General features: G+C 38.6%; 1 protein-coding gene across 21 annotated transcripts in view; it reads left to right on the forward strand.

The window, feature by feature from the left end:
- The window catches only part of LOC148846692 (uncharacterized), a 61888-nt gene that overhangs the window by 17563 nt on the left and 17769 nt on the right, over positions 1-26556 (forward strand). For 18 of the 21 annotated variants that reach the window (XM_088954345.1, XM_088954334.1, XM_088954344.1 and 15 more), the window contains 5 exons: positions 414-509; positions 13094-13207; positions 13904-13957; positions 14615-14662; positions 25291-25441. In XM_088954345.1, the coding sequence (XP_088810471.1) occupies positions 414-509; positions 13094-13207; positions 13904-13957; positions 14615-14662; positions 25291-25441 (463 nt within the window). Of the gene's footprint in view, positions 1-413; positions 510-13093; positions 13208-13903; positions 13958-14614; positions 14663-25290; positions 25442-26115; positions 26297-26556 lie in introns of all 21 variants that reach the window. The other 3 variants (XR_016102137.1, XR_016102139.1, XR_016102138.1) reach the window with 2 other exon arrangements.

Consider the following 26556-nt stretch of genomic DNA (forward strand, 5'->3'; position numbering starts at 1 on the left):
GAAAGGATCGTTGATGCACCTGAGCAGTGAGCTGTGCTACATTGGAGGATTTAACTGAGAAAATATAATGGGCCTTGCCTTCCATGTTCTAATTTTGCTGCCTTCCATATCCTACATACATCTAAGTTCTTTTTTCTGTAATAAATATATGCCTGAGTCTTCATTTTAGACAAAAGTGGTGTTAATTTTTAATTTGACGTCAGTAAGTTTGAATATAAGTCTGCAAATGGATTAAATTGTGGCTTTTCTTTTTCTATTGAATTGAGCATTCTCATATTCTTCATTTCTTTGTGATTAATATTCATTCTGGTAACTATCTTCCTCTGGTTCTGGATTGACTAGTTGAACTCTCATTTAGACTTCTAGGGACTTGTTTTAACGTAACTTGAGTTATGAAATTTGTTGTTTTGCAGTCTGCAACATGGATGACAATTATTGTCCCAACTAGCATGACAGCTTATCTTTATCTCTACTCCCATGGAGAAGTATCATTGGCTGCCTCACAACCAGTATAGTATCTGCCTGCTCTATCAAGTCTCAATTATAAATTATGGGTTTTATATGAAATGTTTTTCTGGATCCTTATAACTTCATGCTGTTAATTTATGACATAATAAAGTTATGATTCGACCTATTCTGGACTAGATTTCATATTTTCTACATGGTAGAGAAATTGCATGTCAAATTCTAGTTGCTAATGAGTGTGGACTGATATTTTCTCTTGATGGTCATATTTTCTACAAGGATTGATTTATAAACTTGATATTGATAAAGCATACAATAAAGTGGCCTGATAATTTCTCTTGATGATTATGAGAAACTGTGGTTTTGAGGAAAAGTGGTGCAAGTGGATATTGGGCTGCCCCGAGATTTGTCATTACTCGTTCTTGGTGAATGGGCCAGTACTAGATTTTATCTTGACATTTGCGCTCTTAGACAAGGTGACATTCTCTCTCTTGGCATATGAAATATCTAGAATTACCCCTAAGAGCAAGCCCCCCTAAAAAAGAGCATAGATTTGGACTCCTATGATTGAAAGAGTGTCAAAGAGGTTAGCCACTTGGAAGAAGGGGTATGCTACCTTTGGGGGCATGATTACCTTAATTAGGTTAACATTGGCAAATCTCTTGGTTTACTACATATTAATTTTTAAGATAACATGGGTGGGAAAGCAAATAGAAAAATTGGTGAGAGACTTTTTGATGTGAGTAGATGTAAGAGGCATGGGGGGTTGGGAATTGGAAATATTGGAAAGAAGAATTTGGCATTGTTGAGAAAATGGCAGATAGGAATAAGTTATGTTATAAAGTGGTGATCAACTTTCATGGGCAATTTGAAGGGAAGGGAGATCCATCATATGGATGGCCGAACCATGCAGGGTGGCCTGGGCAAAATTTCAAAAGTTTTCTTTCTCCCTTCAGGGAATCGTATTCCCAGTTTTAGAAAAACTGCACTTTTCAAGGGTCGTTCTTGAAACAAACCAGACTAGATCTGAAACCAAAACAAAGGGAGGGCTATACCTTATACGGAATCCACAAACATAGCTCCCAAAGTAGGTGTTCACGCCCAAAGAGGGTACCAAATCCTGCTTTCACTGAAGATGGTGCAGCTTGAGGTGAAGCAGTATCAACAATGTAGTCCTTCAGCAAGAACTGCAATCCTTCAACAAGGATCAAGCAAAGGGAGGTGAGCACGAATTCAGATATGATTTTTCTTGCAAAAATCAGAATCAAGATCCACTCTTGATCAGTCCAAGACTGAAGATCGAACAGGGTATATGGCAGCAAGAGCAGAAGGAGAGGGAGAACTGAAAGCAGTGTGTAACCTTTTAGCAGTTCGCCCTCATCTATTTAAATAGATCTTAAAGAGTTAATTTCCTAATCTAATTTGGAGTTTCTTAATGCAAATCTTTATTTGGATGTGAACTCTTTAAGTGGATAAGACTTATCCTCTTATCCTTATCTGCTGTTCCAAATCCTTATCTAAACCAAGATTCGCCCATATTGATTAATCATATTAATCTTGGGCCCTAGGCCCATTAAGTAAGTGGGCTCGCCTCCCCTTTTTATTGTTAGCTAGTTTGGCTCTCTTTGTATGGCGTGTGAGTCTATCAGTATGGGCTCTTAACAAGCCCAACATTTACACTAAATGGTCATTGAGTCCAACTACCTTATGAAGGCCCAAGGACTATAGTCTTAAGTGAGATTAGCCCATCAGGTATATAAACCCTAAATGGTCTTGCACTTAACCTCTTAGCCCATAATGATCAAACACTACCCGACAAGAGAGGACTTCTCCCTCGGCTGCATGGTACAATGTCACACTCTCTGCTCGGGATGGATCCTGGGAATTAAAGCCTTTGCAAACCTTTTTCATAAAACATAATATATATAATTATATTTTGCAAAATATATCTCAAACAAGTTTGAAATCAACTGCTGGCAGTTTAGGTTCCCATCAGAGAGAGTGCTGTCCCCGATCATTCACTTTGTCCGACAAAGGGTCTGATTCTGTAACTATGATCACCCACACAAGTGAATTCTCATACTGCCCCAACATACCCAGGTTTTGACCCCCGCTAAGGATCTCATTGATTGCCATATCAAAGATAGCCCAATCCAACACCTAGTGCAATTCCATAATCGAGTCTAGGAGCTAGGCGTAACTTTCCAGTTTTGCCTATTTGTCTCCAAGGACCAGGGCATAATTGGAAAATGGTCCGGTTCAGAGTTTCAAGCAAACCCACACTACATGTGCTTCAGGTCTAACCCTGGCAGTTGAGACAAGTTGCCCCAACCGAATTGGCAACGCATTTGTGTCAGCCTTGGCAAGATAAACCTCCCTAGGTCTATCCAATGGTAGTGTCAAATCGGATGTTCCAACTTCTAGAAGCTTGCTTAAGTCCGAGTTTACACACCATGTGTTCCTGACCTGCAACAATGAAATCTTGTGGTTGCTGCATATAGATATCTTCAGTAAGATCTCCATTCAGGAACATGGTTTTGACATCCATTTGCCAAATCTCAGTCATAGTGTGCTGCTACAGCTAGCAAGATCCGTATGGATTTAAGGATGGCCACTGGCGAAAAGGTTTCCTCAACAATCGATTCCCTCTTTTTGAGTGTACCCTTTCGCTACAAGATGAGATTTGCAGGTCTCAATCTTCTCATCAAGGGCCCTTCTTCCTCTTGTAGATCTATTTGCAACCATTTGCTTTCACCCCAGGGGTGGGTCTATAAGAGTCCAGACCTTGCTGGTTTCTATCGAGTCCTTCTCGACTTTCATGGCATTTACCCACTTCAAATAATCTATGTCCAACATAGTTTCCATATAAGGCATGGGATCTTCCTCACCGATTGTGGCTTCCATCAAGTAACTTTCTTGATCATAGCCGTAACGAACTGGAGGTCTAGAAACCCGAGTAGATCTTTGGAGCCTGTGGGACATCTCCCACTACTTCTGAGCTCTCCTCATCAGGAACGATTTCCTGATGATGATTGTTCAGAATGCAATATTCTTCCAAGAAGTAGGCATTTCGACTGCAAGACACCTTTTGTTCTTTTGGGTCATAGAATAGGTAACCTACAGAGCTTTTTGGGGTATCCTACAAATAGGCAACGACTGGTCTTGGATTCCAATTTGTCAGCACTTGTTCTCTTAACATGTGCCGGACAACCCCAAATGTTTAAGTGTCTTACACTTGGTTTCTTATTGGTCCAAAGCTCATAGGGAGTCTTAGGAACGAATTTGGTTGGAACCCGGTTTAGCATGTATATTGCCGTCTCCAATGTGTATCCCCAAAAAGATATAGGTAGTTTTGAGTGGATGAGAAGTGAGTGGACCATATCCAATAGAGTCCGGTTTCTCCTCTCCGATACACCGTTTAATTGTGGTGTAGCAGGATGAGCTAACTATGATACAGTCCACTTGTCTTTTAAGTAGTCCCTGAATTTGTCGAAGAGATACTTGCCTCCTTGATCTGATTGTAGGGCTTTGATCTGTCTCCCCAACTATTTTTTGACCTCTTGTTTGAACTCTTTGAACTTTTCAAAGGATTCGGACTTGTGTCTCATTAGATACACGTAACCATACCGAGAGAAATCATTGATTAAGGTTATAAAATAAACGTGTTGGTTGCATGTCTTAACATTTATGGGACCACATACATCAGTATGTATTAGGTCAAGTGTGCCCCGTAGATCTTTTAGGCTTTCCCGTTAATGGCCGTTTCGTCATCTTACCCTAAAGGCAAGCTTCACAGGTTGGAAGATCTTATACAATTAGAAAATCCATAGGACCATCCTTTACCAACCTTGTGATACGATCTATATTAATTTCGCCAAGTCGGTAATGCCACAGGCACGTGTGATTAACCGTATCTCGTGATATTTTCTTGGGGATAATTTTTGACGTAGTTTCGGTTGTGCTTGTTTCAAGACAAGGACAGAGGACATAGAGACCATTCTCCAGTTCTATGTAAGTGAGGAATTTGTTATTCAATTTAATAGTAATCGTATTACTAAACAAAATAGAATAACCATCCTTGCACAATTTTGAAACAGAAATTAGATTCATTCTCAAATTTGGTAAATAAAGACAATCTTTAAGTGTAACAATTCGTTCTCTGAAAAATAAATCTATAGTTCCTATGGCTGTAGCTGCAACTGTTGCAAAAGTCCCCAAGTGTCACTTCACCGTCACTCAGCCTTTTGCTTGTCTTGAACCCTTGCAATGCGTTATTTGCATGGGTAGAAGCCCCAGAGTCAATACACTAGGATGCAGAGTGACTAACATATTGGTCTCATTGACAAAAGATTCGAAATTACCTTCTTTCTTGGTCTCCAGATACTGAGGACAATTCCTCTTCCATTGTCTGGTCTACTTGCAGAAATGAGTGTATTGATTCTGGGGCTTCATTGTTTACAGTTCTAATGGTGCGGATAGTGTGGCTGGTTCGTTAATGGGGGCTTGCGTTCTTCATTGTGGCGAGTCTATTGTGGTGTATGATGTTTCTATTGTTCGGGACAATGCTTTCAACTTTCAAGCCATGTCAAGAAGCTAGTCCTTCTTTAGTTGAGCTGCGTTTGAGAGGTACAGGGGAAGCTGAAGGGGTGGAGTCACGTTTGGGGGATAGTGAGAACTAATTGGATGTCATTTTGAAGACCCAATAAAATTGTTGGGGTTGAAGAAGGTGGCCCATTTGGGGAAGCAAATGACAGTTATGGCGAGCTTTGACCTATTTCTCTAATTCATTTTCAGAAGGTTGTGGTTGGTAAGTTAGGTATCTATCTAGGTTGCAGGAGGAAATTGGGGGAAAGGTGTGAATCTATTGAGGATGACTTGGTTCCTAAGAAGCACATGGCTTCTAGTAAGATGCATATTGTTCATGTAACTAAAGTTTTTTCTAGACTGAAGCTTGGCCTGGTCGGAGTTAGTTGATCCTGATGGGGGAGTCTCGAATTATGATCCTATTTTAGCTTTAGAGATGGTAACCACTTGACAACTATTGAAGTATATTGAGGAAGGGAATGAAGCTGACATGAGGATAGCTGGCACGATTTCATGAGAAAAACATAGAAGGTTGGACCAGTTATTGAGAAAATTGCTGAAAAAATAATGAATTTGGAAAAAAATTAGTTTTTTCTGTTTGGGAGGAGAGGCGTTTCCAGAAAAGACATTGAAGAATTTGAGAGGAGGAAGGAGAGTTTAAAGAAAGTTATTATGGGGGAAGGAGAGCCTTGGAATGAAGAAAAAGATGAGAGTGACGATGGGTATACAGAGGAGTCATGGTGGTTGGCTCATGTCTTCCCTGTTTTGTTTTTGTTTTAGGTTGTCTGTTGTTTTGGGGTCTAGGTGGAACGGAATGTTGGGTTAGGTTTTGAAGGTTCTCTTTGAAGGCTGTTTTGATATTAAGTCATGTCTGTGTTGGGGTCTCCTCTTCTTCGTGGGTGACTGCTTGTTACCGCTCTCTTGTTCGCTTTTTTCTCTTTTACTAAATTTTCTTTTATCATAAAAAAACATACTTGGGTGGGGCAGTCCCCTTTAAATGAGCAATTTCTTTCCTTATATTGTTTGTCCTCTAAAGGGGAGGTGGTATGCTAGTATTTAGGTTTACTGTTCCTTATTCTACAAACAATGGTTTTGGTTGGGACTTGGGCTTTAGAAGGGGTAGAAGGGACACAAAAGTCAAAACTTCTTTTTTTTTTTTCCTTGGACTTAAATATCCTAGATGGTATGTTCTAGCCTTCTAGGACCTACTTAAATTGGATGGTCAGATTGTCAACTTGGATCAAATCAAAGCAGAAAGAGTTGAGAGTGAAAAGGGTGTGTTCTGTCTTGAACTACACACCCAGAAATATTTAACTTATATATGAAAGAATACAATGTTATGGAAAGGACAATTATGTCCTTGTCTTACAAGAAATAATAAAACTAAAGATAGTATACATAAGTTATAATATAAAAGGGTGGTCCCAAGGGCCAAAAAAGGAAAGAAGATGTAAGAGACATAGATCAGTCTCTACACCCCCTCTCAAACTGATCCGAGGTATGAGCATCAGTTTGTCAACTAGAAACTGGTAGTGTGCACTGGTCATAGCCTTCGTGAATATGTCAGCAAGTTGTGGGGCAGAAGACACGTGCGGTAGAGATATGTGTCCAACAGAAAACTGGTCTCTAATGAAGTGGCAATCCACCTTTATATGTTTGGTGCTCTCATGGAAGACCGGGTTGGATGCAATCTTGATAGCACTCACATCGTCAGCATAAACAGGAATTGGGGATGACAAGGAGATGCCAAGGTCATTAAGGAGGGCTCTCAGCCATATAATCTCACCGCAGATGGATGACATAGCCCTAAACCCATCGACATCCAACCATCTTTCTACTAAAAGGTAGAGGAGTGAGATCCTAGGTATTAATGAGTGGAGAGTACAAATCCTTATATCCATTACCTCCTTGTAGTAAGAAGAGACAAGGGCTTCTTGTAGAGATTGAGAAATTGACATAGATGAAAGAAGAGACAAATTGTTGATGTGAAGGAGACAAACAAGTAAAAGAGGCATGTTGGGAAATGGGGTGCTTAGTACTAAACTTGCCTTTCCGAAGTGCAATAGGCAAGTCTAACTTAGATGGATTGTTGATGGTGAAGGTAACAATGGTTGAGGAGAGGCTAGAGTTGGTGTAAAAATTCTCTATGGTCCCGGAGTAAACACTTTGTGAATTAGTGGGCGTGTGGGTTCCTGCACAATGGAAGTTGGTAGGGAGACCTCTATAGGAGCAAGGAGAGGAATAGGTGGAGGCGAAGGAGACTCAATTGTAAAGAAAGAGGGAACATTTTCAAACAAACACATTTGGAAGAACGAAGGATCAACGAAGAGTAGGACTATAACACATGTATCCCTTTTGAGTATGGAAATACCCAAAAAGACACTTGTGAGCATGGAAATCAAGTTTTTCCATCCTGGGACCAAGACGATGAGCAAATACATCCAAAAACACGATGCTGAAGTAGAAAAGGAGGGAGGGATGGAAACAAAAGAGAAAAAGGAGACCTACCATTGAGAACCACAAAGGGCCTACTATTAATAAGGAAGCTTGACGTAAGAAAAACATCACTCCAATAAAATTTGGGGACGGTGTAGTGATTTAAAAGGGGCCATCCTAGGCGCATAGGTGAGGCACTTTGAAGCTCTGGAAACGCCATTTTTGCTAATGTTGCTCATTCATTCATCTTAATAAAAGATATTTTTAAAACACAAAGTTATAATTTTTTTTTATAAGGATTAATAGTTTAAGACCCTGATATAGACTTGTTTGGGCTTGCCTCTAGTGGTTTGGTACAAAGGCAATTCGTATAATTTGGAATGCATAATGTTTAACATCACATTTGCTATTTGAAGTAATGCAATTGGGAAAAGAACAAAGAGATTGGGCGTTTTACATGCTTGAATATGTTTTATATGTTATGCTTGATTTTATTTTTAAAGTTTCATTTAAATATGTTTTACGTTTTATGTTTATGTATCTTAATTTGAGTTAATAGGTTTTTTAAAACATTTATTTTAAAATTTAAGTTTATATTTTTAACTAATATTATGTTTAGTATTTTTTTGCTTTTTCAATTACCAAAAAAAATTATTTTTTTTCTTTTTTTGGCTCTTTTTTTTTGATTTTTTAGCATTTTTGTGTCTTGCTTCGAAAAGGCATGTGTTTTGCACCTTGGGTGCAAAATGCTTGTTGCACTTTTTTTGTGCCTTGCACTTTTAAAACACTGGGATGGAATTTGAATGACAAGGGCCTGTGCAGTATCAAGTAAATGCCTATTTTTCCATTAGAGAGAGAGATCCCAAGGAATCACTCTAAGCCCAAGGGTCCTAGACTCACTCTTAGGGTTTATAGAATCACTTTATACAACAAACTTGCAAAAGAGCTTTCAAGAAATCTTCAGTCATTAGCTTCAAAAGGAAGAGAATACATCTTTTTATAGAGGGACTTGTGTGGTCTGAAGTACTATTCATTATATTTACAAAAAAAATGCTACTCCTAAACTGGAGGAACAAGATACTGCTCAAAATGATGAAAATGTCCTTGATCAAGTTTGTCCATATCCCAAGAGTCATCCCCATGCTAAATCAGAACCTGTTTGTTGGCCACCTTCTTACTAGAATGTGTTATAATGTCACTGACCAAAAAAAAGAGGATAATGTCTTATAATGTCCAGTGATTTAAAAGGCTCGCTTAGGCGCACAAGCGAGGCGTATTTTGGGGTATGCGCCTCGCCCAGGTCGTAGGCACACCCCTTTCAAAAGGCGCACGCCTGGTACGCCTAGGCGTGTGTTTGATGTGCTTTTTGCCTTTTTAAAATTTTGTGCTTTTTTCTTTTTTTTGCTAATGTTTTTCATTTATTCATTGCAATAAAATATCTTCTTAAAAAGCAATGAAAGTTATAAAATCATTATTTTTTATGTGAGAAGTAAGAATTTCAGACCCTAACATAGACTTGTTCGGGCTTGCCTCGAGGGGTGTGGTACAAAGGCGACTCATAGAATCAAGAATGGAATATATTTTACATCACATTAGCTACTTGAAGCAATGCAATTAAGGAGAAACAGAGATTTTGGGTTTTATATGCTTGCTTTTATTTTTAAAATGTCATTTGAACACGCTTTATGTGTTATGTTTATGTATTTTAATTTTAGATAATAGGTTTTTTAAAACATTTATTTTAAAACTTAAGTTTATATTTTTATTAACATTATGTTTAATAACTTTTGAATTTTTTGACATTTTTTTGATTTTTAGCTTCTTATTTTGTAATTTTGCTCCTTTCTTGAAAAGGTGCACGCCTCGCCTTGCGCCTTGTGCCTCAGGTGCAAATTGGCCCTTTTGGTTTTCTTGCGCGTTGCGCTTTTAAAACACTGTCTAGAGTGATCCCCATCAATGGCTCAACCAATTTGAATGGCTGGTTCAACTGTGGGCTGAAAATATTGTTACAACCTAGAAGTCTTTCTTAATTTTGAGAGTTAGTCACATACATTGAACTCAAAAGAACCAAATTTTTGTCATATGGTCCTAGATCCAATAGTTCAACCATGCATTTAAATTGTTTAGCCTTAATGCATTAATCGTTATCATCATCAGTGTCATATGGTCTGGATCCAGAAGTTCAACCATGTGGAGGCCACTGCTGCCCAACTCCTTCAAAGTTCATTACTAGAGTAATCCACAAAGAGATCAGTAGTTTTTAGCCAAAGGGTTGCCCCTGTCAGTATACAATCCTTTCTTTCAGCAATGCTTCTCTCCTTTTCCTGGAAAATTCTGGCATTTCTTTCCTCCCAAATGGTCCATAATAGGGCTGTCCTAATACATTTACACATTACTTTCCCCCTCTTTGCTGTCCAACCAAAAAAAGACGGATCAAAAAGCATATTTACTTCAGGAGGCATGTTCCACCTATACCCGAACAAAAACCCAATTCTAAATATTTATTGTTAAAGAGCAAGGAATCAGTAGGTGATAACAGTCCTCATTTTGCACTTCACATAAAATGCAACAATCAGGGGGCAAGCATGAATAAAGTCTTTTTTTGTACATTGTCCACAATATTAATTTTTTCATAATAAACTTCCCAACAATAAACTAGCAATTTTAGGTGGAATTGGCCTTGACCAGACTTCTTTAACTGGGAAAAACAAAGGGGAAGAAGTAGAGCATAGGGGCTTACAAAAGGAAGAACAAGAGAAGGAGCTAGTCGAGGTCAAAGACCAAATTCTTCTATCTGGTTTAGGAGGGTCCAAACAAACATAATCAAATAAAAGTAAGAGCTCAGAGGCAGGAGCCGATTCCTCATCCCTCAACCCTCTACGGAACCCAAAATCCCAATTAGGAGACAATGGGAGAATGGAGGGAGAAAGAAACCTCAAAACACGCTCTTTTTTAGAGAGAGAAATAGAAAAAAAGGGTGGGATAAAGGTCTTTTAATGGTTGGTTACCCACCCAAACATCTTTCCAAGAAAGCACAAAATTACCATTGCAGACATCATACCTTACAAAATTAAGAAAATTTGGGAGAATGCCAAAAATTTCCTTCCAAGGTGTAGTGAGTGTGGCCTGTTGAGATACTCTTGCATCCCAACTAGATCCAAAACAACCATAGATACTAGCCACCACCTCGTGCCACAACCTCTCTTTCTAGAGGCCACCTCCATAACCACTTGCCCTGAAGAGCTTCATTCTTATTTACTAGGTTCCCTAGCCCTAAGCCCCCTTGTTCCATGCTTCGACCCACGACCTCCCATCTAATCAAATGATCCTTTATCTCTGCACCTGGCTCCCACAAAAAATCTCTTATCAAACTTCTTGGCTTCCCTAACAGGTATCCAAAAAACAGACAAAAAGTAGATGGGTAATTTTGCGAGTGTGGCCCTAATCAAAGTTATTCTACCCCCAAGAGAGATATAATTCTTTTTCCAGGCCACTAGCCTTTTTTCAAACTTCCTCTACCACTAGGATCCAAAACCTACTTTCCTTTGGATTTGCACCTAGGGAAGTCCTAGATAGGTCAAGGGCCAAGTTGAAGTCCTAGATAGGATTTTCAAGGGCCAGGCAACAATAGACTCCAACTCCCTACCCTCCACATTTAGCCCCACCACACAACTCTTCTCAAGATTTATTTTTAGGTTTGAGTCATTCTCAAAGAGGGTTATGATATCATCTGCAAACTGAAGGTGGGTAACTGAAACTTGATTTCTTCCTAATCTCCATCCCCTTAACAATCCAACATTGTTTGCTTTTGACAAAAGTCTAATAAAAACATCAACAACCAATGTGAAAAGGAAAGGGGACAACGGATCACCTTGTCTCAAGCCCCTACATGCTGGGAAAAAAATCCTTTACTATTCCATTTACTTAAATTGAGTAATGGCAAGATGTTAGACAACCACCTATCCACTTGCACCATCTATCCCCAAAACCACACTTTCTAATAACCTCTAGCAGAAAACTGCAATCCACTAAATCATAGGCCTTTTCAAGATCCAATTTGCAAACAAAACCTTGCCTATTCAATCTTCTCATCTCTTCCACACTTTCATTTGCTATTAAAATTTGGTCAACTATTTGTCTACCATGAATGAAAGCACCTTGAGCTTGACTTATGATGGGGGGAAGAGCCTTTTTGATCCTCAAAGATAAGACCTTTGCCAATTTCTTATTAGGTGCTTGTTACCAAGTTGATTGGCCTAAAGTCTTTGGGATGTTTGGCCTCTTTCTTCTTAGGGACGTGGGCTAGGAAAGTGGCATTTACTCCACAGTTAAGGACAAACTGTTCCTCAAATTCTTTGAAAACTTCGAACAAGTCTCATTTAATTATGTTCCAACGGTCTTGAAAGAAAGCCATAGTAAAGCCATCTGGCCCTGGTGCCTTAGATCTATCCATTGAAAAAACTGCTTGTTGGATTTCCTCCTCCGCAAAATTCTTTTCCAACCACAGTTTCATCTCTTCAGACAGTGTAGGCCAATCCAACCCAGCCAACTCCACTCGACTAGCTATTTCCTCTTGAGAGTCCAACTACACACTATCCACTTCAAGTTTAGTCACCATGTTTTCCCTTCTTCCATTGGCCATCTCATGAAAAAATTTGGTATTCATTTATAAAAAAAAATGGTATTCCTATCACTTTCCTTTATCCATTTATGCCTCCAAGATATCTCTTCTCGCTAAAGAACCTCCTCTAAATTCTTTTTCAACCTCCACCTTAATTCTCTTTCCTGAGTATTCATGGTTCGTTGAGATTCCTTCTCATCTAGGTCCTCTATTTTGGTCATCAGATTGGATTTCTGTTCCTCCATTCTCCCAGTACAATAAATATTATAGGCCGTAACATAGATTTAAAATATGTACTTAAGTAGGTTTGATAAAGCCAACATTTTTTAGAACTAGGCAACCTAAAAACTATTTTGGTTTATGACTCTAGTTTTTGATTATCTGTCTGCGTTGCCCTAAGTTTGACAACGTATATCACACATTTTATTTTATGAGACAATTGGAGCACTTTTAGGTCATTTATCCTTGTTGTGGGGTTAAAAGCAAATATTTGTAGAGTATATTCATCTTTTGTATCCTAAAAGATCTCTTGAATTTTTGATATTTGAAATGACTTTTTGGAAAGGCAAAACAAACACCATCCATGTTTTTCTTGTTTTGAGCTTTTTAGTGAATGTAGGGGTTCGGGGGTCAATGAGATAAAGCATGGCTGACTGTGATAATATTTTGCAAAGAATACACAGAAAATCTACAGAGAATGGAAAGAGATTTCCCAAAAGCAGGACAACTTTTACCATCTACATTTCCACCATGATTGGCTTGCATCAAGAACTTACTTTTTTTTATCACTTTTATTAGCATTAATGTTGGATATTTAAATGATGAGATTTTCAACTGTAATCATTGAGGACAATATATTGTAAACTTCTATATCGTGTAAAAACTTTTTGATACGTGGATTAAATTTTAAGTAGCTATTCACTTGCTATGTTTTAAGATATGTGCCATGACAAGTCTTGACGGCACTGTCTGTTACTCCTATGACAGGTACTCTTGTATGCCATTGTTGTAATGGTACTTTTATTTCCCTTTGATATTTTTTATTTATCGTCTCGCTACTACTTTTTGAGGACACTCTGGCGGATCTTTCTTCCATTACAGGTGAATAGCATTTTTGTAGTATTCTTGTACCTGTAATTACATGCTAAGGATACACTACTGTATAATTATGTATTGTCAGAAATTCCAGAATAATGTGTTGTTGTAGGAAACTTCAAAATGTTTATTGGATTTTGCTGGACGATGTTGATTTGATTATCTTATAAATATTATCTTGGTGGAATGGATGGCCTGTATTGTTGGTTTCGGAGGAGAAGACACAATAAGAAATAATAAAAAATTGCAGGTTAATTGGGTGGTCTTAAGAAAGAGTCAAATGTTGGTATTTTTGGTTTTATCTTTGAAAGGTGATTCTAATGTCATTTGTCATCTTTCTTGATTGATATGCAGAATTATAGCTGTGTTTTAGAATAGATTGATTAGTGTTTTGAGTTCTTTAACTCAAAAGAATATTGGGAAACATTGGATGGCTACTTGTTTCTTGGTCATTGCGTGTTTTTTGTGTTAAATATATGTATAATGAGGAATTTTTCTGAAAGGACCTTGCTATCCATAGATTATCTCAAAGGGATTTGTCGTCTCCTTTTCTTGTATATTATTTATTTATAAGATTTTTCTGCACATGGTATATTCAATTTATAGTGTTACTAACAGAAAGAAAACTAAGAATGAATTTATTGTCGGTTGTATCTGGCATTACTCGTTCTAACCCAATATGGTGGATGATGCTGTGTGCAGCCAATTTCATTTTCAGACTTTTTCTTGGCAGATATCCTAACATCCATGGCAAAGGTATGGATCTTGAACGCCAATTAAACCATAGGAAACCTATTCCTCATTATCAATGAAATCTTAGTTATCGATAAAAAAACCTTAGGAAATCTATGCATATTGCTTAATTTAATTGTGAATGGTTGAATTATCCACTTGAAAAATGGGTGGTTGCATCGAAACCTTCTAATTTTGTGTTAGTTGTCCTTTGGGCTTTTATTTGAAATTTGCTAGTAACTTGCAAGAATCATGATACCATTTATTTATGTGTTTTGTTATTTACCTTTATTTTAGTTCTTTTTTCTTTGAGTAGCTGTGAGGTTGAGAGTTTGCTTGGTTAAGTGGAGTCTTTTATTGGTCAAGGATAAATAAAACATACAACCAAGTTTTTGACTTTGAGAAGGTATAACAATTGGTCCAATTAATGTAGCAGGCATTTAAGGAAGCCATACAAAAGCAAATATGCACTCCATTTAAAATGTATGCCAACTTGGATTTGGATCAGGTCTGGAACTTTCCAGATCTTTGCTAGTAACAACGTTTTACTGAAATCTTTGAACATAATCAATTTGTCTTCATTGTCTATTATCATGGCTTAATTACAGTGTTGTTGTACTAGTTGTTAACTTTAGCTTCTATTGTTTCTTGATATTGTTTATAATTGTTAATTATGTTCAGGTATTTTCAGATTTGGAGCGTTCGGTTTGTCGGATGGTCCATAGACAGGTTAGCATTTTGACGTCAAAATTGGTTTTTGTGCATATTGATGTACCTAAGCCTTGACATATTTATATTGCTTTCATTGTGTTGGGAGTCATCTTTCTTTCTTTTTTTTTGACTATTCTTATCCATTTATCTTTATCTAGAAGAGATTTTCATAGGAGATACCTTGTGCATTGGATATGTTAAGTTACTGCCTAACCTCTTGAAATGGACAAAAGCAGAGGTGAGAGAGTTGATTTGGACTCTGCTTGCATCAAGGACAACTGTCTGCCTATGTCGCCTCCTCCTATAGACATACTTGGTCACAGTCATGCCACACCTGAAAAGTTGGTCAAATGCATCTTTTGACATGGACCTAGCTTGTGGCCTAACAGGTTCCTTCCCCTTAAGCTGATCTTGTCCTTAAGGTCTACGCAGGGAAAGTCCTTTTGGAGCTTGAGGTAGGGCACGCAGGTAGTGTATTCTAACTAGTAGGCTGGTCCAAGACAAATGCATCTTCCATGTACTGAAGCAGTGTAGGGCAACTGATCACTCCTTAAGGCATTTTTTGTGTAGAGATAAATGAAGTGTGGAAAGAAGCGTGGAGGAGGGAGGCCCAGCTTATAAGCTACGAACCCAATTCTCTCAAAAATCTTGAATGGCCCAAAGTACCATGGCGTTAAGATTGTTCCAGGTTCTATGAATAGTTCTGCAGTTTGAGGAAGGCTAGGTCCCCCACATGGTATCAACTGTTGCACCCACATTTAGTTGGACTTGAGTTTTTTAAGTTTACATTATCTTTGTATACAATATTTTTCAAGAGTGACTACCATGGTGGAACATTTATTGTTAAGAAGGAAAGCGAGAGGTTCTCTTCCACGTAAATCTTTAGAGGGGGTCATTCAGGTTGCTGCTTGATAGGTGGTATTGTTAAGGGTGTCAATGGTGGAACATTTATTGTTAGGAAGGAAAGGGAGAGGCTCCCTTCCACATAAATCTTTAGAGGGGGTCATTCAGGTTGCTGCTTTATAGGTGGTATTGTTAAGGGTGTCAATGGACCGGTTTTGGATTGGACCCCGTCCAGTCCAAAATAAATTTGGATGGATTGGACCAGTGATTTAAAAGGTGTGCCTAGGTGCACAGGCGAGGCACATTTTCAGGGTATGCGCCTTGCCTAGGTCCTAGGTGCAGCCCTTTCAAAAGGCACACCCCTGCACCTGATGCGCCTTGCGCCTCAGCCCAGGTGTGTGAAATCTACTAAAATGTCTTCTTAAAAGGCAAATAAAACTATGGAATCATTATTTTTTGTGTGAAAACTAAGAATTTAAGACCTAACGTGGGCTTGTTTGGGCTTGCCTCGAGGGGCGTGGCACAAAATCAGCTCGTAGAATCAGGAATGTAATATGTTTTAACATTACATTAGCTATGTGAAGTACTGCAATTGAGTGAAAAAAGAAATTAGAGGTTTTACATGCTTGAAAATGGTTTATATGTTTGATTTTATTTTTAAATTCTCATTTGAATATGCTTTACATCTTATGTTTATGTATTTTAATTTTAGATAATAGGTTTTTTAAAACATTTTTTTAAAATTTTAGTTTATATTTTTATTAATATTATGTTTAATATTTTTTATTTTTTTTGAATTTTTTGACAATTTTTTTTTTGATTTTTATTTTTGTGCCTTGCATCAAAAAGGTGCGTGCCTCGCTTTGCACCTTGTGCCTCAGGCGCAAATTGACCCCTGCGCCTTTTTTGCGCCTTGTGCTTTTAAAACACTAGATTGGACGGACCGACAAGACATATTGGATTGGAACAATCTGGTCCAAAATATTTATTTGATTGGATTGGACCTGGTCCGTCCATAGCAAATTTATATTGGATTGGGTTGGATTAAGCCAATATCTGGTCCATTGATATAAGATAAGAATATAGGTGTCAATAGACTGGGTTTGGGTTGAAACCAATCTAAATTGGAACGAATTTGAATTGATTGGACAGTCCAGATGTTAAATTAGACCGACCCAAAATGGTCCATATCCATGTCTATATTTAGACCATATCCATACCCAAGATCAAAGCCCATGCCAGCCAACCCATTAATTGGAGCATGAGTTAAGAATTAATGCAAATTTACTGAACCTTGGTAGAGTTTCTTAGAATTAACAATAGCATATAGAAGGTCAATAGTCTACTTGAAGATTGGAAGTTTCTTAGAACTAAAGAAGGCATATGGAAGGCCAACAGTCATCTTAATTAGAATTTAGAGGGCAGTCATTAAGATTTAATGCTAGTTTCCTTCCTAGCATGGAAGCCTGCCTTTATAAAGAGAAGCACTTATCTGTTTCAGTAGTGAATAAATTGAGTATTTTCTTAAGCATTTTGTGCTTTGGTGGTGTGATTCCATCATCTTCTTAGAGGTATAACTCTTCTTCTGATTGGTGTGATTCCAATCAAGAATTAGAGTTCTAAGGTGAGATGCTGAAGACTCTAATTCAAGGCCATGCGACTCAGCCCGCTATTCTCTTTCTCAACATTCTATCACATATTTGTCATTGTTAAGCTGCATACTGGGGGTTTAGGCTGTGTTGCATCAGTTTAGTACCAAGACTCTCGGTTGGTTCTTGGTATGACAACTAGGTGAGATACACAATATCGTGGAAGCTCACCAAGTGGCAAGGTGCTCATTCGTTGCTGAAAATAATGCAATGGATGGAAAACGTAAGTGATCGCTTGGCTAATTTGAGGATGGGAGATACTAGTCAACCATGCCTCAATAACTTTTGATAGCACCAAGCAACCATAAGCAAGCCATTTCAATCAGCTGGGAACAACTTTGGCAGAGCTTCATCTGGGACATCAAGATGTGACATTGAACGCTACAAGTGTAGAGGTGAGGATCACTTTGTTTCCATTTGTCCTACTAAGAATCTTAATCATTGTGGGAATGAAAACCATAAAGATGGGGAAAACCTACAAGGAAAAATGAGCAAGTGAAAGAGGGGGTTAATGGTGGAGGTTCCCTAAAGAAACTGATAAAGTATGGACTAGAGTTTATCTCAAGTATCCATGGACTGTCAAGCAATGGTTGGGATGCAGGTTGTTTGCATAGAGCTACGTTGGCTACTCTGTGGAGAGCCATTCATGATATTCTTCCCTTGTTTCTTCCCCACATAGGGTATGATTTGGCTTCGGGTCAGAAAATCAGGTTCTGGGAGGACATTTAGATTGGGGATTCGCCCATTCTGTGTTTTTCCCTTCCCTCTTTGCTCTTTCCAACCTCAAGGGAAAACCTATCAGTGAATTCGTCAATTCATCCTCTTCATCTTCTAACCTGAATTGGAATTTGGGCTTTACTAGAAATTTGAGAGAATCTAAAATCTCTAATGTTTCTGCTTTGATTAATTTTCTCAGTTCTACCTCCTCCCATTCTTTCCCGGTCAAGGAGGTTTGGTGTCAGCCCATCCCTCCTAAAGTCAGTGCCTTCTGTTGGGAAATGTTCCATGGCTCCGTTAACACTTGGGATTTGCTTCAGAGAAAAAGACCAAATTGGTGCTTCTTGTGTAAGCTACACGGTGAGACTGCCTTCCACCTTTTAATTTCCTGTTCTTTTGCTAACTACATTTGGGAATGGTTTTCTTCTTTGTTTGGTTGCAGCTGGACTCCTGTTAATCTGGAAGGATTATTTAATTCTCAAACATTCATGTGCCCTAAAAGAAGAGGAAGAATTATGGGAAGATGCACTAGGTTGGACAATTTGGGAAGAAAGAAATTTAAGGATTTTTGATGACAAGGACAGAAGTAAAGAACACACACTACATATGCTTCGGGTTTATTTGGAATTAATGCAAGTTTAATGAATCTTGGTGGAGTTTCTTAGAATTAAAGGTAGCACATTGAAGGTTAACAATTATCTCGATGAATGGAATTTTTTGGAATTGAAGATTGCATATAGAAGGTCAACAGTCAACTTGAAGCTTGGCAGTTTCTTAGAATTAAAGAAGGCATATAAGAGCTCAACAAATTGAGTTTTTTCTCGAGCATTTGTGCTTTGGTGGTGTGACTTCATAATTTTCTTAGAGGTGTGACTCCAATCTAGAACTAGAGTTCTAAGGTGAGTTGTGAAAGACTTTAATTCACTGCTTTGTGCCTCAGCTCACTATTCTCTTTCTCAGCATCCTATCACATATCCTTCATTCTCAAGCTGCATACTGGGGTTTTTGGATGTGCTGCATCACTGGGTATATAAGGGTTGCAACAACCCCGCCTGTAATTGAGTGTAATGATAACATGGTGCCTGTCTAGTTGCCTAGGCAACAAAAATCACAATGCAGGAACTTCAATGCAATATTATTATTGTGGTACATATTATTATTATGTTGGTACTAAATCCTATTAGGGGCCCATGCTTGGTGTAATGGTAAAATCTTGGACTGGCAATTTTGAGACTGCAGATCCAAGTCTTAGAGCAGTCACTTTGTGCAAAAATAGAAAAAAAATGCCTGAGGTTAGGATGCCTCAAAAACAGGACAAAGTACAATTGAGCCCCAAAAATCCGATTCTTATGCACCCCTTTCTTACCCAAGTAATCTACTACCCATTTGCTGATCTCCTTTCCCAATGACAAGCAATTGCCATACTTGTTGTTAAACCACTTGAATCTTCACAATGCCCCCCTAAAGGACCAAGCCACCATTGCCGGATCCCTCAGCCACACGATTACCAGCTTAGAGTCACCTTCAATTAATATCAAAACCCAGTTCTCTAGCTAGCTCTGCTCTCTTTAAGACTGCGTGGAATTCTGCATTAACAGCATCCCCAATTCCAATGGGGCCTGAGAATAAAGCAAGATTTTGACCTTCTACATTTCTAAACACCCCCTCAAGACCGGAGGGCCCCAAATTGCCTAGGCTGTTTCCATTTTCACTTGATAAATCCTTCTTCAAGGGGTGTCCAAGCTACTACAGGCTTATCCTTGATGGTGGAGCTTTTTGCAACCCCTTCCCAATTCCTCATAAGTCATCAAAGGAGAATTGTGAAAACAAATATGAGGTTAGAACTCAGTTTATAGTCCTATACACTCACAGACCACATCCTTATCTCTCTCCTTGTCAGTAAAGATTCTAACATTTCTTTCCTCCCAAACTGTCCACACTAGAGCTTCCCTTGCACACCTCCACATGACTTACCTCTTCTCTTAGGCCATCTGAAGGTTGTAGGATCAAATAGATTACCAATCTATAGAGGCTCAGCCCACTTGCAACCAAAGAGACGAAAAGGCTTTTCCGAAGACCTACAACAAAAGGGTAGGAGATTAGTAAGTGGTAACAACTTTCTCCATTAGCTTTGCAAAGTATATACCAATTTGGGTAAATACTAAGTCCACGTCTTTTCTTTTGTAACCTGCATCCCAACCATTGTCTGCATGTCCATGAATACTTCCAACCACCTTAATTATTTATGTCCAAACTTCCTTGCTCCTTATAAATTACATCCCCCCTAACTAAATAGTCTTTTCTTCCTTCCTCAGACTCCCACAAAAAATCTCTCATAATCTTATCTAACTTTGATAGATCTCTATAGAATCCTAAACACTGAAAGCAAGAAAACTTTAAATTTTGCTAGTGTGGTGTTAATCACCGTTGTTCTACTCCCAAGAGAAATGTAATTTTTCCTCCACGTTGCCAATTTCTTTGCATAGTTTTCTGCAACTAGGTTCCAAAACCTTCCTTCCCATGGATTAGCTCCTAAGGGCATACCTAGGTGCCTCAAAGGCTAATTAGTAGTAGGACAGCCTAAATCCTTCACTACTTCCACCAGCTCCTCATCCCTTAGATTTAACCCCACTATGCAGCTCTTGTCAAATTTGATTATCGTCTTAGCAATAGGCTCAAATAGTTTTATTACCCACCTGAAATTTCCAAGCCTTCTGTGAGTCCCCACTCTCACAAAAGATTATTGTATCATCTGTGAATTGTAACTGTGTGACCACATTGAGCTCCAAGCCTTCTAGTCTATCAACTCTCATAATAAGCCTATTGAACACCTCAGCTATCAAGTTAAATAAGAAAAGAGAAAGGGGGTTCCCTTGTCTCAAACCTTTAGTAGCACTGAATAGTGACAAGTTTTTAAACACCCCTTAGTCCAACCACACCATTTCTCTTCAAACCCGTAATTCCTCAGAATTTCCAAGAGAAACAATCACTCAACCATATCATAGGCTTTCTCCAAATCCAATTTACATACAAATTCATTCTCTTCCCTTCTCTTAAAATCCTCCACACATTTGTTGGCTATTAGTATTTGATTGGTAATTTGCCTTCCTTGAACAAGCGCCCCTTGGGATTGGCTTATCAAATTGGGTAGGACCAATTTTAACCTCAAATACAACACTTTGTCCAAAACCTAATAGATACTAGTCACTAGACTGATGGGTATGAAATTTCTCGGTTGAATTGCCTCACCCTTCTTGAGTATTAGAACTAGAAAGGTGGAGTTAATCGCAGGACTAATAAAATGTTCCTGAACCAACTCCTCAAAGACTGCCCATAAATCCTCTATGGTAATCTCCTAACAGTCCTAAAAGAATGCCATAGTGAAGCCATTCGATCTTGGAGATTTAGATCTACCCATTGAAAACACAAAGTTCTTTCTTTTTATCCCATTGGCTATTGCATGGAAAAACTTAGTGTTGCCATCCCCTTCCTTAGTCTGCTTATATCTCGATTTTTTGCCTCCAACAAATTTCTACCCTAAGTAGAATTTCTTCCAACTCCTTCAGAGGCCGTCTTAAAATCCCATCCTCCTCTCTTAACAAACCTTCACTTTCCTCATCGTCCAACTGCTCAGTTTGGAGCACCACTTCTACTTTCCTTTCCTTCACTTTTCCAAAATGCTTATTATTCCATTCTCTTATTTTGCACTTGAGCCTTTGTATCTTTCTATGGAACCTAACTCCTTTCCATAAGACATCCCCCACTTCATCAATCGACCATTCCTCCACCTTGTTCATAAAGTCTAGGTGTGTGAGCCACATATTTTCAAATCAAAATGGTGTGGGGCACCTATAAAGTCCTTAGTTCTAATACTAATTGGGCAAATCAACCCTACCTAATGGTCCTCCCACTCATGATTGAAAAGGAACCTTCCCAACTTGGAGTAAATAGGGAGAATTTGTAAATTGGACCAAGCAAACAAAGTTTACTGGAGAGGAATCTCTTTTAGAGCACAATAATCAATAAACTCATTGAACTTCCTTATACTAGTTGCCACCATCTAATTGAGAGTATTTGTCTCATTTGTAAATCTTATGACATTAAAATCTCCACCAAGACACCGTAGTCCATCCCATAGGCCTCTAACATCAAAAGTTTTTCCCTCATTTCACCTCTCTCTCGATATTTGTTAGGACCATAAACATTAGATAGAACACAAATGAAATCGTCTCCTAGATTCCTAAATTTTAGAGAGACCGAGAACCGGCATATTAGCTCCTCAAAGGGCTCCATCACCTCATTCTTCCATATTGTTACTAGACCCCTAGAAGCCCCTTATGAGGGCACAAATGACCATCCTATCACTTTAGAGGTCCAAATACTTCTCACCCATTTCCTATCCTAGTCTACCACTTTTGTTTTCTTGTAAAATCACTATATCTGGATTTTCCTTTCTAAGTAAATCTTTTACTACCCGCCTTTTCTTAGAACTCCCCAGTCCTCTGGCATTCCAGCATATTATCTTCCTAAGACCTTTTGGCACAAACAACACCAAACTACCCAACCCTTTATTTTGGTCTCTTCCTCCTCTCCCCCCTTGTACTAAACTCTAAGTCCCCTATCTCACCAGATTTTAGCCTCTCTTCCTCTATCGAGTTTTTCTTTATTTGCTCTTCTTCTCCCCTCTTCTTCTTGGAATGGACTATAACATTTTTTACTTCTTTCAATTTCAACCCCATTTCCAATCCCCCCCTTCATCACCTTCTTCCTTACAAGCTCCTCAAATGATTTGCTCACTAAATTCCATTTTTAGCACCTCTTCAACACCTTCTCCTTCACCTTCACTTCCCCTCAAAATTCTCCCTTATCTAGCTTTAGATAATGGTTAGACCTGGAAAGTATCTGTTTTAGGCACAAAAAACCTACCAGTAAGAGACACAGGAACCAGAGTATTTGGGCTGACACTCAACCCACAAGTACCAAACTCCAAGGGAATGGGGTTGGGTTGAAGCGGCTGTGGGTGAAGTGTTTGGTTGTTGTTAGAAGAAAAACCCCAAATTGGTGTAACTCCAATTTGCTCAGGAGGGCAGTTGGAAACCACTAATGAGACACCCTACGAATGTGAAGGAGAAGGTGCTGAAGAGGTTTCTAACTCCTCTAAGTTGGTCTCTTCTTCATTATGCAAGTAATCTCCTTCCAAATCACCAAACCCGTTGTTCGTAGGTTTCTTCTTGTTGCTTGGGTTCCTTCTTTCATGCGAGCCCTTCCTAGTAGCCAGTGTAGGCACCCATAGAAGTGAGCTCTCCCATTTGGTGGTGTTGGACTGTAACGAACATTGAGTGAGGACAATGATTTAAGTTGCTTGAAAGGCCCAACCCATTTGAGTTTTCTTTTGTCCCCTTTGAGACATCTGTGTGACCTTTTATGTTGTCACATGCTCCATTCCTTTTGTAATTTAATGGGCCCAACCCACTTGAATCCTCCTTGCACCCTTGGATGGCCTCACCTTCCTTCACCCCATTTAGAATTCGACCTAGCCCACTTTCTAACGGTCGGGATTCTATTGCTTTGTGCCCATTCGAGCACCCCACTAAAGGAACGACCTCAATTGGTCTGTTACCATTTTTTCCAAGATTTAAAAGAGCCCCTTCTCTTCTTGTACCCACATGACCCACTACCAAATTAGTGGCCCTACTTATTTGACTATTTAGGCTCTGCTTTTCTCCAGCTCCTCTTAGATCGTGTACATTCTTATTCGGTAACACCTAGGTGTGAGCAAAAAAACTGAAAAACCGTTGAAACCGAACCGAAAAATCGATTAACTGAACTAGTTGGTTTGGTTTCGGCTTGATATTCTTAAAAAACCAAAAATTTTGGTTCGGTTTTGGTTAACCTTGTACAAAAACCGGCAGTTAACCGAATCGACCGGTGTATATATAATGTATATAGGGTATTATATATTATAGATTATATTTATATTTATATTTTTAAAATTGAATAACCTTACTGCTGTGCGTCTGTCACACTGAAAAGGTGTCTGTCACTCTATCCACCTACTGTCTTGCGTGCCATGTTAGCCTGGCGCCTTTTCAATTTTCAAACAAGTCCAAGAAAAAGTAAAAGATTAACCTTAGTACCTTACCTCTCCATGTAAATTTGTTATTTTTAAAATCCAAATATCCAATAAACAAACACATCTCTGCCTGGCACCTTTTCAAAATTTCCTATTTTCAAGTTTTCCCTCTTGGAAACCTAAACCGTAATAGGCTGTAGGCTTTCTTTCTCTTAGTCTCTCTTGTGATTCTTCACTTTTTCCTCGTTGACTCTCTTCGTCTTCCTAGTTTTTCCTTTGGTGCGTCCTCCGACCAATGACCTCTCAAGTCTCACATAGTGGCCAATTCTCCTCTTGCTTTGGAGCTTACCTGTGCGGCTGTGCCCCTTTCTCTCTCTGTTGCCTATCATCTTCGTCTCTATCGCGCCAACCATGAAGACGCCGGTCGCCGCCTCAAAGCCTGGGCATAAGACCTGTTACATGCTATATCTTCCTTTCCTCCCATTCATTCCAAACTGGGTTTTGGCTTCTTTCCTTTTAAACTCTCTTCTGCAAGACTTTCCTTATACATGAAAGTCTCAACAACATTTGAACGGGCCAATCCCTTGAGTCCACCTACCCAATTTTCAACCTTCTCATCTTCTTCCCTCCTACCTTCATGCCACAAAGAAGATTCGATCGCTGTCACCAGCCACACAGAGTAAAATGTCCCATCTGCAAACACCTCAACCTTCCGGGGGATTTCTTCTGGTCTTACGTTTCTTAGACTGACAGCAGCTGAGTGCATGTCTTTCACAAAGAAACCATCCTTCTGAGCCTTGCACAGAGAAGCAATGAGACAAGAAACTTCTAATTTCCAGAGATGAAACGGTAGGCCCAAGATTTGAACAACTTTGTCTTCCACCTGCAGACTTTTGGAATTAGACAGGGGGCTCTGCCTGAACGCAGTAATATTTTCAAACTCCATTTGAAAGCATGCTGCATCAACCCCAACCTACCACTTCCAAGACAGCCTTAACTTCTGCAATTCAACTTTAAACCTCTAATCACACCATCTGCAATTCTTGTCTAGCCTCTTGGTGATTCTTTGGTAACCACTACTAATATATAAAATATTGCATATAATTTTTGCTTCTGTTCCTATAAAATTGTTGATAATCATTGTGATTGTGATATAACAAAAAGAAACATAATTCATATATTGTATCCTTCTCTTGTGTTACCAATTGGATTTGTTATTATAGGATTAGTGAAAGCTAAAGTAACTTGCTGCTTACAGTTTGACACTACACTGTTTATCTGACTTTCATATATACACTCCTTGTTGCATGTAAGAATGTATTCTGTTTTTTTTTTTTTTTGAGCAATATCCTTTCAATATGCAGGTTGCTACAATTGCATGGTTCGAAGCTGATTCTGTGTGTGGCAGTCATTCCATTGCTATCCCACTGGTGCTTGTTTTCCCTTATATATGTCGTTTTCTGCAGTGCCTGCGACAGTACAAGGACACCAAGGAGAAAATCACTCTTTTAAATGGTATGTACTCTTAATTACGTTTTCTCATTTGTTATTTGCCTCCCCCCCTTCACTCCCCATCTGAAAGTAGCCATTGTGTGCCAAAAGTTATGTTTGTGTAAATTCAACACCTTTCAAGACTCTGGATTGTCATGCCCAACATTTTTTTTTTGCTCATGGGCTACACAATGGGGAATGGCCCTTTTTTATCTCTCCTTTTTGCAATCATGCATTGATCACTGTTTCAATGAGACACTATAGTTTTGATTTTTGAGTTTCTATTTTTCCTTTAAATTGCTATTGGTACATAGTGGATGGATACTTTTTTACTCATAATACCAATAAATTGCTATTGGTACATTGTTACTGTTAAAATATTTGTCAAATCCTTCGTATATGTCTTTTCTTATTTGACATATTAAATTAGTATTTTTTCCCCTTTGGTAGACTATAAATGATGTTTTGCTTTCTTGTGGAGCAACTTAGTTGAAGTTATAGAAGTTGTACTTCTCGCATAGCTTATAATTGAGTTGAGGACTTGAATTAGATTGGTTTGTTGAAGCAGTGTAATAAAATTATTCACTAAATAAGAGTAAAACTAGTTTGAAGGTAAATAGATCTGTATGTCAAATCAGGACAAGTATTCATGGAGTGTACCAACACATCTTGGGTTGTATTTTCCTTTGTGTGTGTAGGTGGAGAGAAGAAAGCAGGGGATCATGTTATATGATTGAGTTGAGTTCTTCCATTTATTTCCTAATGTAGATGCACTCAATATCTTTTTCAGACTAGAATGTGTTCTGATGAATGCCAATTTGATAGCTGATAGTCTTTTTGGGGAGTGGGTATGATTTGTTTTTGGGGAAAGTTCCTGAGGTAATTTCTTTCCTGGTTATAAGTTTTTTTCTTTCTTTCTTTCTTTCTCTCTTTCCTTCCTTCCTTCCTTTTTCATGCTTTTGTGTGCTCTGCTTCTTTGAGGCCTCTTGGTTTTTCCCTTCTCCAAAAAGTGTTCTTGCAGGTTGTAGAGTTACTTGATTCTAGATTCTCAAAAAATTAAGTTAACATTGATAAATATGAAGCAAATAATTTTACTGAGAAGCTTGGAAGAAAATGCATATATGAAGAACTGAACATTC

Source organism: Nelumbo lutea, chromosome 7, assembly GCF_056320005.1.
Source record: "Nelumbo lutea isolate HS-2025 chromosome 7, American lotus-T2T, whole genome shotgun sequence".
In the NCBI taxonomy this organism is placed as follows: Eukaryota; Viridiplantae; Streptophyta; class Magnoliopsida; order Proteales; family Nelumbonaceae; genus Nelumbo; species Nelumbo lutea.